The sequence below is a fragment of the Mobula birostris genome, chromosome 5 (assembly GCF_030028105.1).
Source record: "Mobula birostris isolate sMobBir1 chromosome 5, sMobBir1.hap1, whole genome shotgun sequence".
Taxonomy (NCBI): Eukaryota; Metazoa; Chordata; class Chondrichthyes; order Myliobatiformes; family Myliobatidae; genus Mobula; species Mobula birostris.
The window spans coordinates 178,053,246-178,069,867 of record NC_092374.1 but is presented as its reverse complement, the minus strand read 5'-3'; the positions used below and the strand labels follow the sequence as shown (position 1 = coordinate 178,069,867).

The window sequence follows — 16,622 nt, the reverse complement described above, 5'->3', positions numbered from 1 at the left end:
AAGTGATAATCAAACTATTCAATACTTACTTTCAAGAATTAATTTAACGTTTGAAGCAAAACCCAAAGCGTGGGACTGGAGTATGAATGAATTGATTATTCATTTAATGTGCCATTACTGACAAAGTGGTTTGTCTAACTTTTGACACTGTACTATTCTGACCATACGCTGCATTTTGACTTACACAAAGTTTAAAGTAAATTTTATTATCAAAGTACATATACAATCCTGAGATTCATTTTCTTGTGAGCATACTCAACAAATCTACAGAATAATAACTAACATACTCAAAGACCACTGGACTAGGGCATTAAGCCTGAATGCTGAAGACAACAAACTGCAACTGCAAAAGGAAGACAAAATAATAATAAATAGATAAGCAACAAGTATCAAAAACATGAGATTAAGAATCCTTGAAAGTGAGTTCATTGGTTGTGGGAACATTTCAATGATGGGATAAGTGAAGTTATCCTCTTTGGTTCAAGAGCCCTATGGTTGAATGGTAGTAACTGTTCCATGAACCTGGTGATGCAGACTGTTGTGTCTTCCTGATGGTAGCAGCAAGAAAAGTGCATGGCCTGGGTGGTAGGGGTCCCTGATGATGTATGCTGCTTTCCTGCAACAGTGTGTCATGTTGATGTGCTTAGTGGCTGGGAGGGCTTTACCAGTGATGGACTGAGCTGTATCCACTACTTTTTGTAGGACTTTCCATTTAAGGACATTAGTGTTTCCACAGCAGGTTGTGATGCAGCCAGTCAATATACTCTTCAGTACACATCTATAGAAGTTTGTCAAAGTTTTAGATGTCATGCCAAATCTTCACAAACTTTTAAGAACGAAGAGGCACTGCTGTGCTTTCTTAATAATTGCACTTATATGCTCAGGAAAGGTCCTCCAAAACGTAGGAATTTAAAGTAGAAAACCCTCTCCACCTTTGATCTTCCGATGAGTACTGACTCATGAACCTCCGCCATAAAAGCTTATTTAAAAAAAAACAGATACACCATTTTGAGTTGTATTGCGTCAAGGTAACGGGGACTTTGCAGCCATGAATTGTGAGCACAGAGGTGTGGCAAGAGCATCATGACCAGAAATCTCAAAAAAGCACCAAGATCCACCTGGCTGATAGTGAGAGGGGCCCATTCTGTCAGATTCTGCACAAAGACTTCCAATGCGCACTGGCATCGGAACAGTTTCCATGAGGATGAGGCTATCTAGACTACTTCGTAGAATGTTTGTTTGCAAGGAAAGTCTAGAAAAGGATACAATGGTCCAAGTGAAGTGTGCCCTGTGCAATTGCATAATTGAAATCTCAGAATCAGATTTTCTATTACTGACATATGTCACGACAAAACTGATTCTCATTCTCACTGGTCTACGGACTGCTCCTGGGGATGCATACTGAGACAGACATCCAGTGCCGCTGGAAGATCATCTTGGTGAAAGATTCACTTTGGTTTCCTGAAATTTGTTGGCTTTTCAGTGCAATAAAATGTCTTTAATGGAATACTGATGTAATACATTCCAGACTGCAAAACCAAGTGCAAAGGGACATTTTGAAGCAACACACATAAATGTTGCTGGTGAACGCAGCAGGCCAGGCAACATCTCTAGGAAGAGGTGCAGTCGACGTTTCAGGCCGAGACCCTTCGTCAGGACTAACTGAAGGAAGAGTGAGTAAGGGATTTGAAAGTTGGAGGGGGAGGGGGAGATCCAAAATGATAGGAGAAGACAGGAGAGGGAGGGATGGAGCCAAGAGCTGGACAGATGATAGGCAAAAGGGATACGAGAGAATCATGGGACAGAAGGTCCGGGAAGAAAGATGGGGGGGGGGAGGTGGGACCCAGAGGATGGGCAAGGGGTATATTCAGAGGGACAGAGGGAGAAAAAGGAGAGTGAGAGAAAGAATGTGTGCATAAAAATAAGTAACAGATGGGGTACGAGGGGGAGGTGGGGCATTAGCGGAAGTTAGAGAAGTCGATGTTCATGCCATCAGGTTGGAGGCTACCCAGACGGAATATAAGGTGTTGTTCCTACAACCTGAGAGTGGCTTCATCTTTACAGTAGAGGAGGCCATGGATAGACATGTCAGAATGGGAATGGGATGTGGAATTAAAATGTGTGGCCTCTGGGAGATCCTGCTTTCTCTGGCGGACAGAGCGTAGGTGTTCAGCAAAGCGGTCTCCCAGTCTGCGTCGGGTCTCGCCAATATATAAAAGGCCACATCGGAAGCACCGGACGCAGTATATCACCCCAGCCGACTCACAGGTGAAGTGTCGCCTCACCTGGAAGGACTGTTTGGGGCCCTGAATGGTGGTAAGGGAGGAAGTGTAAGGGCATGTGTAGCACTTGTTCCGCTTACACGGATAAGTGCCAGGAGGGAGATCAGTGGGGAGGGATGGGGGGGTACGAATGGACAAGGGAGTTGCGTAGGGAGCGATCCCTGCGGAATGCAGAGAGAGAGGGGGAGAGAAAGATGTGCTTAGTGGTGGGATCCCGTTGGAGGTGGCGGAAGTTACGGAGGATAATATGTTGGACCCAGAGGCTGATGGGGTGGTAGGTGAGGACCAGGGGAATCCTATTCCTAGTGGGGTGGCGGGAGGATGGAGTGAGAGCAAATGTACGTGAAATGGGGGAGATGTATTTAAGAGCAGAGTTGATAGTGGAGGAAGGGAAGCCCCTTTCTTTAAAAAAGGAAAACATCTCCCTCATCCTAGAATGAAAAGCCTCATCCTGAGAGCAGATGCGGCGGAGACGGAGGAATTGTGAGAAGGGAATGGCATTTTTGCAAGAGACAGGGTGAAAAGAGGAATAGTCCAGATAGCTGTGAGAGTCAGTAGGCTTATAGTAGACAGCAGTGGATAAGCTGTCTCCAGAGACAGAGACAGAAAGATCTAGAAAGGGGAGAGAGGTGTCGGAAATGGACCAGGTAAACTTGAGGGCAGGGTGAAAGTTGGAGGCAAAGTTAATAAAGTCAACGAGCCCTGCATGCGTGCAGGAGCAGCGCCAATGCAGTCGTCGATGTAGCAAAGGAAAAGTGGGAGACAGATACCAGAATAGGCACGGAACATAGATTGTTCCACAAACCCAACAAAAAGGCAGGCATAGCTAGGACCCATACGGGTGCCCATAGCTACACCTTTAGTTTGGAGGAAGTGGGAGGAGCCAAAGGAGAAATTATTAAGAGTAAGGACTAATTCCGCTAGACGGAGCAGAGTGGTGGTAGAGGGGAACTGATTAGGTCTGGAATCCAAAAAGAAGCGTAGAGCTTTGAGACCTTCCTGATGGGGGATGGAAGTATATAGGGACTGGACATCCATGGTGAAAATAAAGCGGTGGGGGCCAGGGAACTTAAAATCATCAAAAAGTTTAAGAGCGTGAGAAGTGTCACGAACATAGGTAGGAAGGGATTGAACAAGGGGGGATAAAACCGTGTTGAGGTATGCAGAAACGAGTTCGGTGGGGCAGGAGCAAGCTGAGACAATAGGTCGGCCAGGACAGGCAGGTTTGTGGATCTTGGGTAGGAGGTAGAAACAGGAAGTGCAAGGTTTGGGAACTATAAGGTTGGTAGCAGTGGATGGGAGATCCCCTGAGCGGATGAAGTCGGTGATGGTGTGGGAGACAATGGCCTGGTGCTCCTTAGTGGGGTCACGATCGAGGGGTAAATAAGAGGAGGTATCCATGAGTTGTCGCTGTGCCTCGGCAAGGTAGAGGTCAGTACAAAGAGGACATTTTGAAGTTTCGTTCTGGCAGCACAAAGGCATTAATAGAATGGGATTGGAAGAATGGGTAAAACAGTGGCAGATGAAATACAGTATTGGAAAATGCATGATAATGCATTTTGGTAATAGGAACAATAGTGCAGTCTAATATCTAAATGGTGAGAAAATTCAAACATCAGAGGTCAAAGGGACTTACTCATGCAAGGCACCCAGAGGGTTAATTCACAAGTTGAATCAGTGATAAAGAAGGCAAATGCAATGTTGCCGTTTACTTCAAGGGGAATAGAATATAAAAAGGAGGAGATAATAACCGAAGCTTTATGAGACACTAGTCAGGTCACACTTGGAGTATTGTCAACAGTTCTGGTCCCCTTATTTCAGAATGGTTTGGAGAGAATCCAGAGGAGGTTGACGAGGATGATACCAGGAATGAAGGAGTTAACATATGAGGAGCATTTGACAGCTTTTGAATTTAGAAGAATGTGTGGGAATCTCATTAAAACCTACCGAATGTTGAAAGGACTAGATAAGGTGGATGTGGAGAGGATGTTTCCTATGGTGTGGGTATCCAGAACTAGGGAGCACAGCCTCAGAATTGAGGGGTGACCCTTTATACAGAACTGAGGAGGACATTTTTAGTCAGAGAGTGGTGAATCTGTGGAATGTTTTGCCACAGACTGCGGCGGAGACCAAGTCCGTGGGTATATTTAAAGCGGAAGTTGATAGATTCCTGATTAATTGGAGCATCAGGGGATATGGTGAGAGGGCAGGTGTATGTGGTTAAATGGTATTCGGGATCAGCAATGATGAGGCAGACTCGATGGGCTGAATGGCCTAATTCTGCTCCTATGCCTTATGGTCTCATAAGGAAGGATTACAGCCAAAGGTCCTGCTGCCATCAGACTTTAGAGGTCCAGTGCTATGTAACAATGTGCAGGGGTGTGTTGTTCAGAGGTCACATGAGTGGCATCAGTGCTTTGTATGTAGAATATATTGACCTGGTGATGTTACAAATATCATGACTATGAATGGATGTAAAGAATGCCGTGTACTATATTGTACAAGAACAAGCTGGCAGGTGACAGGTGAAACCAGGATGGGTTTCTGCTGCCATGATAAGGCCACACTCAGTCTGGGGGAGCAAAACCTTATACTCTGTCTGGTAGACTCCAACTTGATGGCATGAACTTCGACTTCTCATACCTCTGGTCATTGCTTCCCCTCAACTCCTTCACCGTTCTCTATTCTCATTTCCCTCACACACCCTCTCTTCTTACTTGCCCATCACCACCCTCTTGTGCTCCCTCCCTTTCCCTTTCTTCCATGGTCTTCTGATTCAGATTATCAGCCTATCAGATTCCCACTTCTACAGCCCAATATTTCTTTGACCAATCAACTTCCTGGCTCTTTACTTCACCCTCTGCCTCTCCCAGTTTCACCTATCACCTGCCAACTTGTACAGTGGTACGCAAAAGTTTGGGCACCCCTGCTCAAAATTTCTGTTACTGTGAATAGTGAAGTGAGTAAAAGATGACCTGATTTCCAAAAGGCATAAAGTTAAAGATGACACATTACTTTAATATTTTAAGCAAGATTACTTTATAATTTCCATCTTTTACAGTTTCAAAATAACAGAAAAGGGAAAGAGCCCGAAGTAAAAGTTTGGGCACCCTGCATGGTCAGTACTTAGCAACACCCCCCTTGGCAAGTATTACAGCTTGTAAATGCTTTTTGTAGCCAGCTAAGTATCTTTTGGGGGATTTTCGCCCATTCTTCCTTGTAGAAGGCTTCTAGTTCTGTGAGATTCTTCGGCCGACTTGCATGCACTGCTCTTTTGAGGTCTATCCACAGATTTTCGATGATGTTTAGGTTGGGGGACGTGAGGGCCATGACAAAACCTTCAGCTTGCGCCTCTTGAGGTAGTCCATTGTGGATTTTGAGGTGTGTTTAAGATCGTTATCCCGTTGTAGAAGCCATCCTCTTTTCATCGTCAGCTTTTTTACAGATGGTGTGATGTTTGCTTCCAGAATTTGCTGTTTTTTAATTGAATTCATTCTTCCCTCTACCAGTGAAATGTTCCCCGTGCCACTGTCTGCAACACAAGCCCAAAGCATGATCGAAAAGTTCAATGCGGCCAAAAAGTTCTATTTTAACTTCATCAGTCCACAGCACTTGTTTCCAAAATGCATCAGGCTTGTTTAGATGTTCCTTTGCAAACCTCTGACTCTGAATTTTGGCTGCAATGAGCAAAGGTATGTTTGGAGAAAAAACGGTGCAGAATTTCATGAAAAGAACACCTCTGCACCTGTTAAGCACAGGGGTGGATCGATCATGCTTTGAGCTCGTGTTGCCCCCAGTGGCACAGGGAACATTTCACTGGTAGAGGGAAGAATGAATTCAATTAAATAGCAGCAAATTCTGGAAACAAACATCACACCATCTGTAAAAAAGCTGATATTGAAAAGAGAATGGCCTCTACAAGAGGATAATGATCTTAAGCACACCTCAAAATCCACAATGGACTAACTCAAGAGGCACAAGCTGAAGGTTTTGCCATGATCGTCACAGTCCCCCGACCTAAACATCATCAAAAATCTGTGGATGGACCTCAAAAGAGCAGTGCATGCAAGACGGCCCAAGAATCTCACAGAACTAGAAGCATTCTGCAAGGAGGAATGGGTGAAAATCCCCCAAACAAGAATTGAAAGACTCAGTGGTGTCATGGATTCTTGATTACCTGACTGGCAGACCACAGTACGTGTGCTTACAACATCGAGTGTCCGACAGAGTGATCAGCAGCCCTGGGGCTCCACAGGGGACTTAAACACGAGGAATTCTGCAGATGCTGGAAATTCAAGCGACACACATCAAAGTTGCTGGTGAACGCAGCAGGCCAGGCAGCATCTCTAGGAAGAGGTACAGTCGATGTTTTGGGCCGAGACCCTGACAAAGTTGGATGCATCAGCAAGGGAGATGAGGCTGAGTATAGGGCTATGGTAGGAAACTTTGTCACATGGTGTGAGCAGAATTATCTGCAGCTTAATGTGAAAAAGACTAAGGAGCTGGTGGTAGACCTGAGGAGAGCGAAGGCACCAGTGACCCCTGTTTCCATCCAGGGGTCAGTGTGGACATGGTGGAGGATTACAAATACCTGGGGATACGAATTGACAATAAACTGGACTGGTTAAAGAACACTAAGGCTGTCTACAAGAAGGGTCAGAGCCATCTCTATTTCCTGAGGAGACTGAGGTCCTTTAACATCTGCCGGACGATGCTGAGGATGTTCTACGAGTCTGCGGTGGCCAGTGCGATCATGTTTGCTCTTGTGCGCTGGGGCAGCAGGCTGAGGGTAGCAGACACCAACAGAATCAACAAACTCATTCGTAACGCCAGTGATATTGTGGAGATGGAACTGGACTCTCTGACAGTGGTGTCCGAAAAGAGGATGCTGTCCAAGTTGCATGCCATCTTGGACAATGTCTCCCATCCACTACATAATGTACTGGTTGGGCACAAGAGTACATTCAGCCAGAGACTCATTCCACTGAGATGCAACACAGAGTGTCATAGGAAGTCATTCCTGCCTGTGGCCATCAAACTTTACAACTCCTCTCTTGGAGGATCAGACACCCTGAGCCAATAGGCTGGTCCTGGACTTATTTCCTGGCATAATTTACATATTACTATTTAATTATTTATGGTGCAACTGTAACAAAAACCAATTTTCCCTGGGATCAATAAAGTATGACTATGACTTTGACTTAGCTGGCTACAAAAAGCGTTTACAAGCTGTGATACTTGCCAAAGGGGGTGTTAATAAGTACTGACCATGCAGGGTGCCCAAACTTTTGCTTAGGGCCCTTCTCCTTTTCTGTTATTTTGAAACTGTAAAAGATGGAAATAAAAAAAGTAATCTTGTTTAAAATATTAAAGAAATGTGTCATCTTTACTTTTATGCCTTTTGGAAATCAGGTCATCTTCTACTTGCTTAGCTATTCACAGTAAGAGAAATTTTGACCGGGGTGCCCAAACTCTTGCATGCCACTGTACATCTTTCTCACCTCCCCCACCTTTTTATTCTGACTACTCCCGCTCCCTTCCAGTCCTGATGAGTCCAGGGTTGACCGTTTATTGTTTTCTGTAGATGCAACCTGTCCTGTTCCCCCAGCATTTTGTATGTATTACTGTACAGTTTGAATTAAAATTAACACCAGAAAACCTTGCAGTTATACATCCTACCTACACTCGCTAAACAGTGGATCTGAAATAATGATTATTTCCCCATTTATGCTGTCTCCTTCGAGCGTTCAGCCCTCAGATGTCAGCGCTCCGTCAAACGTTGCTCTCGTGCACATCTTGATTTCCACCAGGCAAAAACTTTATCAGATCCAAAACCTTTCCCGTTTTCCCCTTAAAACCTCACCACTGTGCTCTGTCCGCATTTACAGCTGTATTAGAAATATATATAATTTAGTCTCGAAGGCAGAGTACGTAATTTAGCATTAATATCGGTGAACAGCCTGCCACGGAGATGGAATAGTAATGGCGGTTGAATTTCCCACAAGGGCTGGCGAAAGACAAAGCAGCCTAGCAGCCTATCTTGAACGGTTGCGATATCAGTGCGCATGTGCACAACAGCCGGCTGCGCCGGCGCCGGCGGATGTGGACGGGATCGGGTCGTTGCTGGATACGGAGGCCGTGGTGCCGTCTCCCAGTGCTCAGACACGGATGGTGGGAGGAAACAGAGGGGTGTCTGGTAAGAGATGAACGGTAGGCGTCTCGGGTATCAAGGACAGTGCCGATCCGCCGGCAGGACAGCCGGCAACCTAGGCCCGGAGCCGAGACAAAGCGCCGGGGCCGCGGCTGCGGGTCAGACACCCTGTAAAATAGCGGGAATTTCCCAAAATTTCTGGGATCGCTTCCCCCTCTTCTCTCAATCCTAATATTGCAACTGCACCCAATCCGTAGGAAATATCTTCCACCCACACACGGGTTACCATTAACGCCAGGCATTATCACCTGCACAACCAGGAATTGCCTTCTTGTCCCCCTGTCCCGAGGATTCCTCGTGGATCGCAAGCTGTCCCCCCTCCCACACACACGTACCATACAAGTGACAGAATTTAGTTCTGATCCCATGAATTAAGTACTATCCTCCTCAAACCCGTCCCATCCCTGGTCCTGGACATTGTCAAAACCACACCTGCCCCCGGATCTCAGGAATAATCATTTCCCCAAACCCAAATATTGGGCCCTATTGCGTGCCAAAGGATTCCTCTCAACCTCCTGATCCTTATCCTTCGGATTGTAAAATGACCCCCTACTCCCCTCAGCCTCCCTCGCCCCCCCTCCAACCAGGAATTACACACCACACTACCAACACTACCATGCAGATTGGGCAGATTTTCACTCTGATCCCAAGAACTCTCTGGCACCCCCTCCCAACTCAACCCATCTCTGATCCTAGGGATTGCCATAACCTTCTTCTCCATCCCAGAACTATTCTCTCCCCAAATGCAAGGAATTGACCCCATCTCTGATCCTGTGTATTCTCCCAGATTCCAAACCCTAACCCCCATCCTTGGGTTTGCAACTTAATGAAGGACTGGATTTCATCCTTGAGTCTATAAATTTCACCTCACACCTGAATGTCTGGATTTTTTCTGTAACTCCCAATCCTGGGGATTACAGTCTGTCACCAAACCCAAGAAAGTAGCCTATGCCGGCACATAAATGGCAATCATTCAAAATCCTGGAATTACCATCCCATGTATATTTAAGGATTATCCAAGTTCCCAAACTTGGTGATTACACTGTCCCCAATTTCTGTGATTGGTAGCCCCATCCCTGAACACTGGGATTGCACTCAGACTGAAGTCCTTGGGAAATATTCTTTGCTGACACATGAGTGACTATCATTGAAACACAGGCCCTACCACAACCCAGCCCTGTGAATTCCACCTCCCTCCCCCTGACTTCAAATCCCAAGACTTTCCTGGTTCCCAGGAGTTTATCCACATCTCACCCATGTCCTCTCAGCTCCTGTATCTCAGTGGTTTACCCCTGTATATTGTAGATCTCCTGATGGTTTGGTCTTCCCCCTTAAGTCCAGTGGATTTCCGATTCTGCTGCATTTTTCAGAGCCTTGTTCCCAGTAGCCTCTTGCTTCCCATTATTTTGCCTCAATTGCAGTCCATGTGTTCCCCTCCTTTGTTATCTCTTGTTGTCTTTGGGGTTGTCCCCTCCACTAGTTAATTGGAGTTTGTTCCCTTCCTTGTTTGCAACCTGGTGTCTGACTCCTCACATTTTCAGGGGGTAGGATTGGAACTCTAGAATTGTATTGCTGTTAGTAGCTGTTGTAGGATTGGGAAATGAAGCTGGGTAGTTAAGAGATAAGAAAATTGTTAATACAGTGGAGAGGTGGTAGGATCAGTGGTTGGAAAGCGGATGGAGTGTTGATGATATGGTGGTAAACTGGTTAGTTTTGTGGTTAGATTATTGGATATGGATAGGATTACTAGTTGGGCTAATTGTAAAATCAGTCATCTTGATGGTGGTAGGGTTACTAGTCTGGGAGCCGGAGCTAGTATTGGTTGTTGGGGGTGTGAATGTTGCGCTGGGTAGATGGCAATAGCTAGGGTCAGAAGGCATCTTGGAGGCTAAAACTGACAATCAGGAAATTCTGTTTGGACGGTTGGTGAATAGGGGCTGTTGCATTAGCCCATCAGTGGGTAAGGTTGGGTTGTTAAAGGTTGTGGATGGGCTGCAAAGACATCTGGACAAAAATATTGACCTTAAAGGTGCTCTGGGTGTGTTACCAGTGATTGTTTGAGACTCCAGACTGATCTCTTCAATATTACAGGTGTTACAGCCCCTATGAAAACCTATTCCTGGCACCCCCTTTAGTGAGAGAAAGCATGTATGGCTAGTATTTTGTGCTTAAGCGTGTCAGATACAAGGACAATCCTGAATGAATATAATAGTCTTGTCCAATGATTTATAACTATGTGTACTATTTCATTGAAATTAAACACATAACACCTAAAAGCATGGCATTGTTTTCCGTATTCCAGGCATATTAGGTGAAAATAAAAGAGAATGGCGGATGCTGTAAATCTGAAGTAAAAATAGAAGCTGAGCAAGCCAGGCAGTATCCATGGAGGGAAGCTGTTAATGTTGTTGAAGTTCTATTTTCCCCTTTCTGCAGAAGTTGCCTGCCCTGCTAACTTTTCTATGCATATTTCATGCATGATAGGTGTTGTCCTGGTAAATGGATGTAATTTTGTATCTCTACAGCTGCTTTTATGTACTAATGACACTTTTGATCAACCTTGGTGTTAGCAGCTCTTGAGAAGTTCTTACAACTGCTCAAGCTGGATTGACTCTACTTCAGCGTTGATATCTGCCGGTGGCTGATGCTGTTTTAAGGTAACTTGAACTATTCTCCTTTTTCCTGTGTAAGCTGGGGCAATTGAGACCACTGGAAATCATGAATTAAAATCCATAATTCTGGAAGTGGTCAGCATGTGAGGCAGGGTTTTCAAGGCAATGACCTTTCTTGTTCTCAGTGAGCAGGAGTCAGAGGAAGAAAAATTAATTGATGCTATTGCCAGCATACGCACTGTTATAGGAAAGTTATGGTCACGCTGGTGAGGGTGCATAAATATCTTATTTATATCTTTGACTCTCTAGTCCAGGCGGATGCTGCCTGGACTAGAGAGTCAAAGTTATAGGTTGAGCTCTGTCATGCTGGATCTTTATTCCTTGGAGTATAGGAGAAAGAGAAGTGACCTCACAGAAGTTGATAAAATGATAAAATGGACAGTCATAGTCTTTTCCCCAGGGCTGGAGAGTCCAAGTCGAGAGGATACAGGTTCAAGTTAAGACAGGAAAAGATTTAAAAGAGATTTGAGATGTAACTACACAGGGGGTAGTGAGTACCTGTTCTGAGCTGCTAGAGGAAGTGATCGTGGTGGGTACAATGCAATGTTTAAGAGGCATTTGAATATACACATGGAGGGGAAGGGCTTGGTGATTTATGGGCAAAATGTGGATAACTGGGACTAGCTTGGAGGATGTTGTGGTCGGCATGGACAAGTTGGGCTGAGAGGCCTGCTTATGAGCTGTATTACTCTAGGGTGTCAAAGATCTGGAGAGGGTGGGTCATGAAGACTCATTGGACTGAGTACCCTGAAGATGGGAGAATGAGACTTGTGTAACTCACTGTGGTTGCCAGGGGTTACTTGCTGTGTCCCCTATCCACTGAGTGTAATTTGCCATGGCTCCTTTATATAGTTTGCTCCTGCCCTAGTATTTGCGATTTTCTGAAAATTTCCATTTCGCCTAACCTGCTGTTAGCTGTGGTTTACCCTCACTTCCCGTTCTCCAGTTGGGAGCGGCTTGCCAACTGTTCCTGAAGAACAAGCAGCCATGTCTCAGGTGGTGGGTTTTCGAGTGGGCGCTGAATTCTCGAGCTACAGCGAGCTGCACCGGGAGTATCGGCGCTACCAGAGGGAATACGCAGTGCAGCTGTGGACCAGGCACTCACGGACCATCGAGGCCCAGAGGCGTAGGGCACCCAAGCGCCCAATGAACGATGCGCTGAAGTTTGCTGAGATCGACTATGCTTGCATTCATGGAGGCAAGTTGTTCAAGACCAAAGGTTCTGGGAAGCGGGCAAACCAGAGGTAAGTGAATCCATGCAATGGATATCCCCAGCACAGTAGTCTGTGCATCTGCCCTCCTTTCCTTCTGTCCACATCTTCTTCCACTTCCCTTCTCTCTCCCCACAGTCCCTTCCCTCTCTCCCCTCCCTCTCCTTCCCCATCACTCCCTCTTCCTTCTCTAACTCTTCCTCCCCTCACTCTCCCCCACTTCTCTGTCTGCCTGTCTCTCTGTGTCTCTCTCTTCCTCCTTCTAAACACTTATGCATGCTCATAAACACGCACTTAAGATTCATTGTCACACACCACATGTGACATGCACTTTATTAGGTGTTGGCACTGGAGTCCTAGGACCCCAGTGAAAGTTGGTGTCTTCAAAGGAAGGAGTTTATCTTCAGTTACACCAGCTGTTTAGCAAACTATCTTGTATCCTTTTACAGTCTTACACTACTTCCCTTGAATTCTGTTTTGATCCTGAAGGAAGATCAACCACTGGCCTTTGGCCTTCCCTCGCTGATTCATGCACTGCTACCCACTCTCTATTTCAGAACCAATAAGATGAAGTGCCCCTGCGTTATTAAAGTCCGCCTTTCTCCAGATGGAGACAAGTTTGTCGTGAAGGAGATGAATGAATCACATAACCACACAGTGCAGCAAGTAAAAGCAGCACACAGATACCAGCCAGGTGGAACTGCCACAGCTTCAGATTATCGGGTCAGTCTCTATTTGTTTATGTTGCCCTACCTCTTTAGCAATGAGGTCTGTGTATTATTCTGTATGACTAGTGATAACCCCTGACTCTTGGAGTGTTAAATATATCACCCTTATTATTTTAAATTAGCTTATAAGAACTTTGTGGAACATTGTGTCAGGATGCAGGGATCTGATCCTGAATACACGTAATTCTGAAAACACATAAATCTAGAGTAAGCTTTTCAATGTGGATCCTTGACCTTATCAGTAAAAGGTCTGATTACAAAATCAAGATTGATACACTGAGAAATGCAGGGTGTAAAGCTGTTTTACTAGCTATAAATGTGGCCTTCAGAGCCAAAGAGAGTTCGCAGTTCTGAACACAAGAGATTATGCAGATGCTGGAGCAATTACACAAAATGCTGAAGGAACTTGGCAAGTCAGCCAGCATCTATGGAGGGGAATAAACAGTCAACATTTTGGGTCGAGTCTCTGAAGCTTAAGGATATGCTGGAAAAGAATTTTAATGGGGCAAAAGATATACAAAGCCAAGAATAACACAGTCACTCCTGAGCTAAAGTGACTTGTTTTCATGGTAACAGTGACATGGAATATGCCAAGTTCAGCAGTATCCTGCCTGTGAAGGGCATATGATTCATGTGATGCCATACCCATCTAGAATTTAAAGCGAAGTTGCAAATAAATAGTAAAATGGTGTAAATTACTCAAAAAAAGAGTAACACGTTATTACGTTCAATTAGAGCCTAGAAAAAGGCTCAAGATCATTTAACTGTTTGGGGATTTCAGTTAGATGTACAAACAGCACAAGGTTGGACTTTTTATTGCAGGGAAGGTTTCAAATTCACAACATTGCAGAAGGCCATTCAGCTCATTAAGTCTGCCAGTTCTCCAAGTAATCATCTCAACCCCCTTCCCCCCACTTATATTACAATGATGTACTCTTTCTCATATATCTTTAACTCCCTCCTGATTTTCTTACCTTCCACCCAATTTGTAGTGATCAAGTAGCATGTCTTTGGGAGGTGGCAGGAATTGGAGCACAAGGGGAAGCTCAGGCAGTGACTCAGTAAAATACGGAGAGCAAAGTTGTATCCAAAGTTAGAAGGGTCAGCTGCCAGAAAACATTAGGGTCAATGAAAGGGTGGTCAAATAAGGGACTTGTGTAAATACTGACAGGGACAAAAAACACAGTTATGTAAGAGTAATTCCTGTGGCTGATTTGCACTACGAGTCTCAAGAATAGTCACCACCCCTCAATCATCAGGCTCTTGAACAAAAGGGGATAACTACACTCATTACAGTTCTGGTGTTCCCACAACCAATGGTCTCACATTGAGGACTTTTTATCCTGTTATTTCATGCTCTCATTATTTATTGCTATTTATTCCTATTTGCTTTTGCACAGTTTGATGTACATTGATCAGAATCGTTTATTATCACCGCATATGACGAGAAATTTGTTAGCAGCAGCAGTTCAATGCAATACCTAATAATAAATAAACAAGTAAATCAATTACATATATTCAATAGATTTTAAAAATATGCAAAAACAGAATTACTATATATATTTTTAAGAAGTGAGGTAGTGTCCAAAGATTCCGCTATTTAAGAAGGCTGGGAGGCAGCAGAAAGGAAACTACAGACCTGTTAGCCTGACATCAGTGGTTGGGAAGTTGTTGAAATCGATTGTAAAGGATGAGATTACGGAGTTCTGGAGACACATGACAAAATAGGTCAAAGCCAGCATGGTTTCCTGAAAGGAAAAGCCTACTGCAATTCTTTGAGGAAATTACGAGCAGGGTAGACAAATGAGATGTAGTAGATGTGGTGTACTTGGATTTTCAGAAGGCCTTTAACAAGGTTCCGCACATGAGGCTGCTTAGCAAGATAAGAGCCCATGGAATTACAGGGAAGATACTAGCATGGGTGGAGCATTGGCTGGTTGGCGGAAAACAGAGAGTGGGAATAAAGGGATCCTATTCTGGCTGGCTGCCGGTTACAAGTGGAGTTCCACAGGGTTTGGTGTTGGGACTGCTTCTTTTTACGATGTATGTCAGTGATTTGGACTACGTTATTAATGGATTTGTGGCTAAATTTGCAGATGATACAAAGATAGGTGGAGGAGCGGATAGTGTTGAGGAAACAGAGAGCCTGCAGAGAGACTTAGATAGTTTAGGAGAATGAGCAAAGAAGTGGCAAATGAAATATAATGTTGGAAAGTGTATGGTCATGCACTTTGGTGGAAGAAGTAAATGTGCAGACTATTATTATTTAAATAGGGAGACAATTCAAAATGCAAAAATGCAAAGGGACTTCGGAGTCTGTGCAAGATACCCTAAAGGATAACCTTCAGGTTGAATCGGTTGTGAAGAAGGCGAATGCAATGTTGGCATTCATTTCTAGAGGTATAGAATATAAGAGCAGGGACATGATATTGAGGCTCTATGAAGGACTTGTGAGACCACACTTGGAGTATTGTGTACAGTTTTGGGCTCCTTAGTTTAGAAAGGATATACTGACATTGGAGAGTGTTCAGAGGAGATTCACAAGAATGATTCCAGGAATGAAAGGGTTACCGAATGAGGAATGTCTGACAGCTCTTGGGCTGTATTCCCTGGAGTTCAGTAGAATGAAAGGGGATCTCATCGAAACATTCCAAATCTTAAAAGGCCTGAACAGATTAGATATGGCAAAGTTATTTCCCATGGTAGGGGATAAGAGGGCACAACTTCAGGATTGAAGGATGTCCATTTAGAACTGAGTTGCAGAGAAATTACTTTAGTCAGAGGGTGGTAAATCTGTGGAATTTGTTGCCATGAGCGGCTGTGGAGGTCAAGTTATTGGGTGTATTTAAGGCAGAGATAGATGGGTTCTTGACTAGCCAGGGCATCAAAGGGTATGGGTGAAGGAAGGGGAGAGGAGATGACTGGAATAATTGGATCAGCCCATGATTGAATGGCGGAGCAGACTCGATGGGCCAAATGGCCTACTTCTGCTCCTATATCTTATGGTCTTATGATTCAATGTCCATTTAGGATTCGGATGGCAGAGAGGAAGAAGTTGTTCCTGAGTCACTGAGTGTGTACCTTCAAGGTTCTGTACTTCCTACCAGATGATAACAGTGAGAAAAGGACATGCCCTGGGTGTTGGAGGTCCTTAATAATGGACACTGCCTTTCTGAGACACCGCTCCCTAAAGATGTCCCGGGTACTTTGTAGGCTAGTACCCAAGATTGAATTGACTAGATTTACAACCTTCTGCAGCTTCTTTCGGTCCTATGCGGTGGCTCCTCCATACCAGACAGTGATGCAGCCTGTCAGAGTGCTCTCCACGGTACAACTATGTAAATTCCTGTTTATGTTTACTGTTTTATAGATTTCCCGCAGGAGAAAGAATTTCAGGGTTGTGTGTGGTGATGTGTACATACTCTGATAATAAATTTTACTTTGATAGGGCAATCAAAGGGCTGGCACCATGGTTCATAGTTGTACAACATGGAAACAGGCCATTCAGCCAGCCATGC

At 44.7% G+C, this 16,622-nt stretch overlaps 1 protein-coding gene across 1 annotated transcript in view; it reads left to right on the top strand.

Annotated features, from left to right (window-relative positions):
* Positions 1 to 8,264: 8,264 nt before the first annotated feature.
* LOC140198428 (zinc finger SWIM domain-containing protein 3-like) overlaps positions 8,265 to 16,622 on the top strand; it is a 31,260-nt gene continuing 22,902 nt past the window's right edge. The window contains exons 1-3 of the mRNA XM_072259518.1: positions 8,265 to 8,478; positions 12,112 to 12,409; positions 12,934 to 13,099. Of these exons, the coding sequence (XP_072115619.1) occupies positions 8,265 to 8,478; positions 12,112 to 12,409; positions 12,934 to 13,099 (678 nt within the window). The remainder of the gene's footprint in view (positions 8,479 to 12,111; positions 12,410 to 12,933; positions 13,100 to 16,622) is intronic.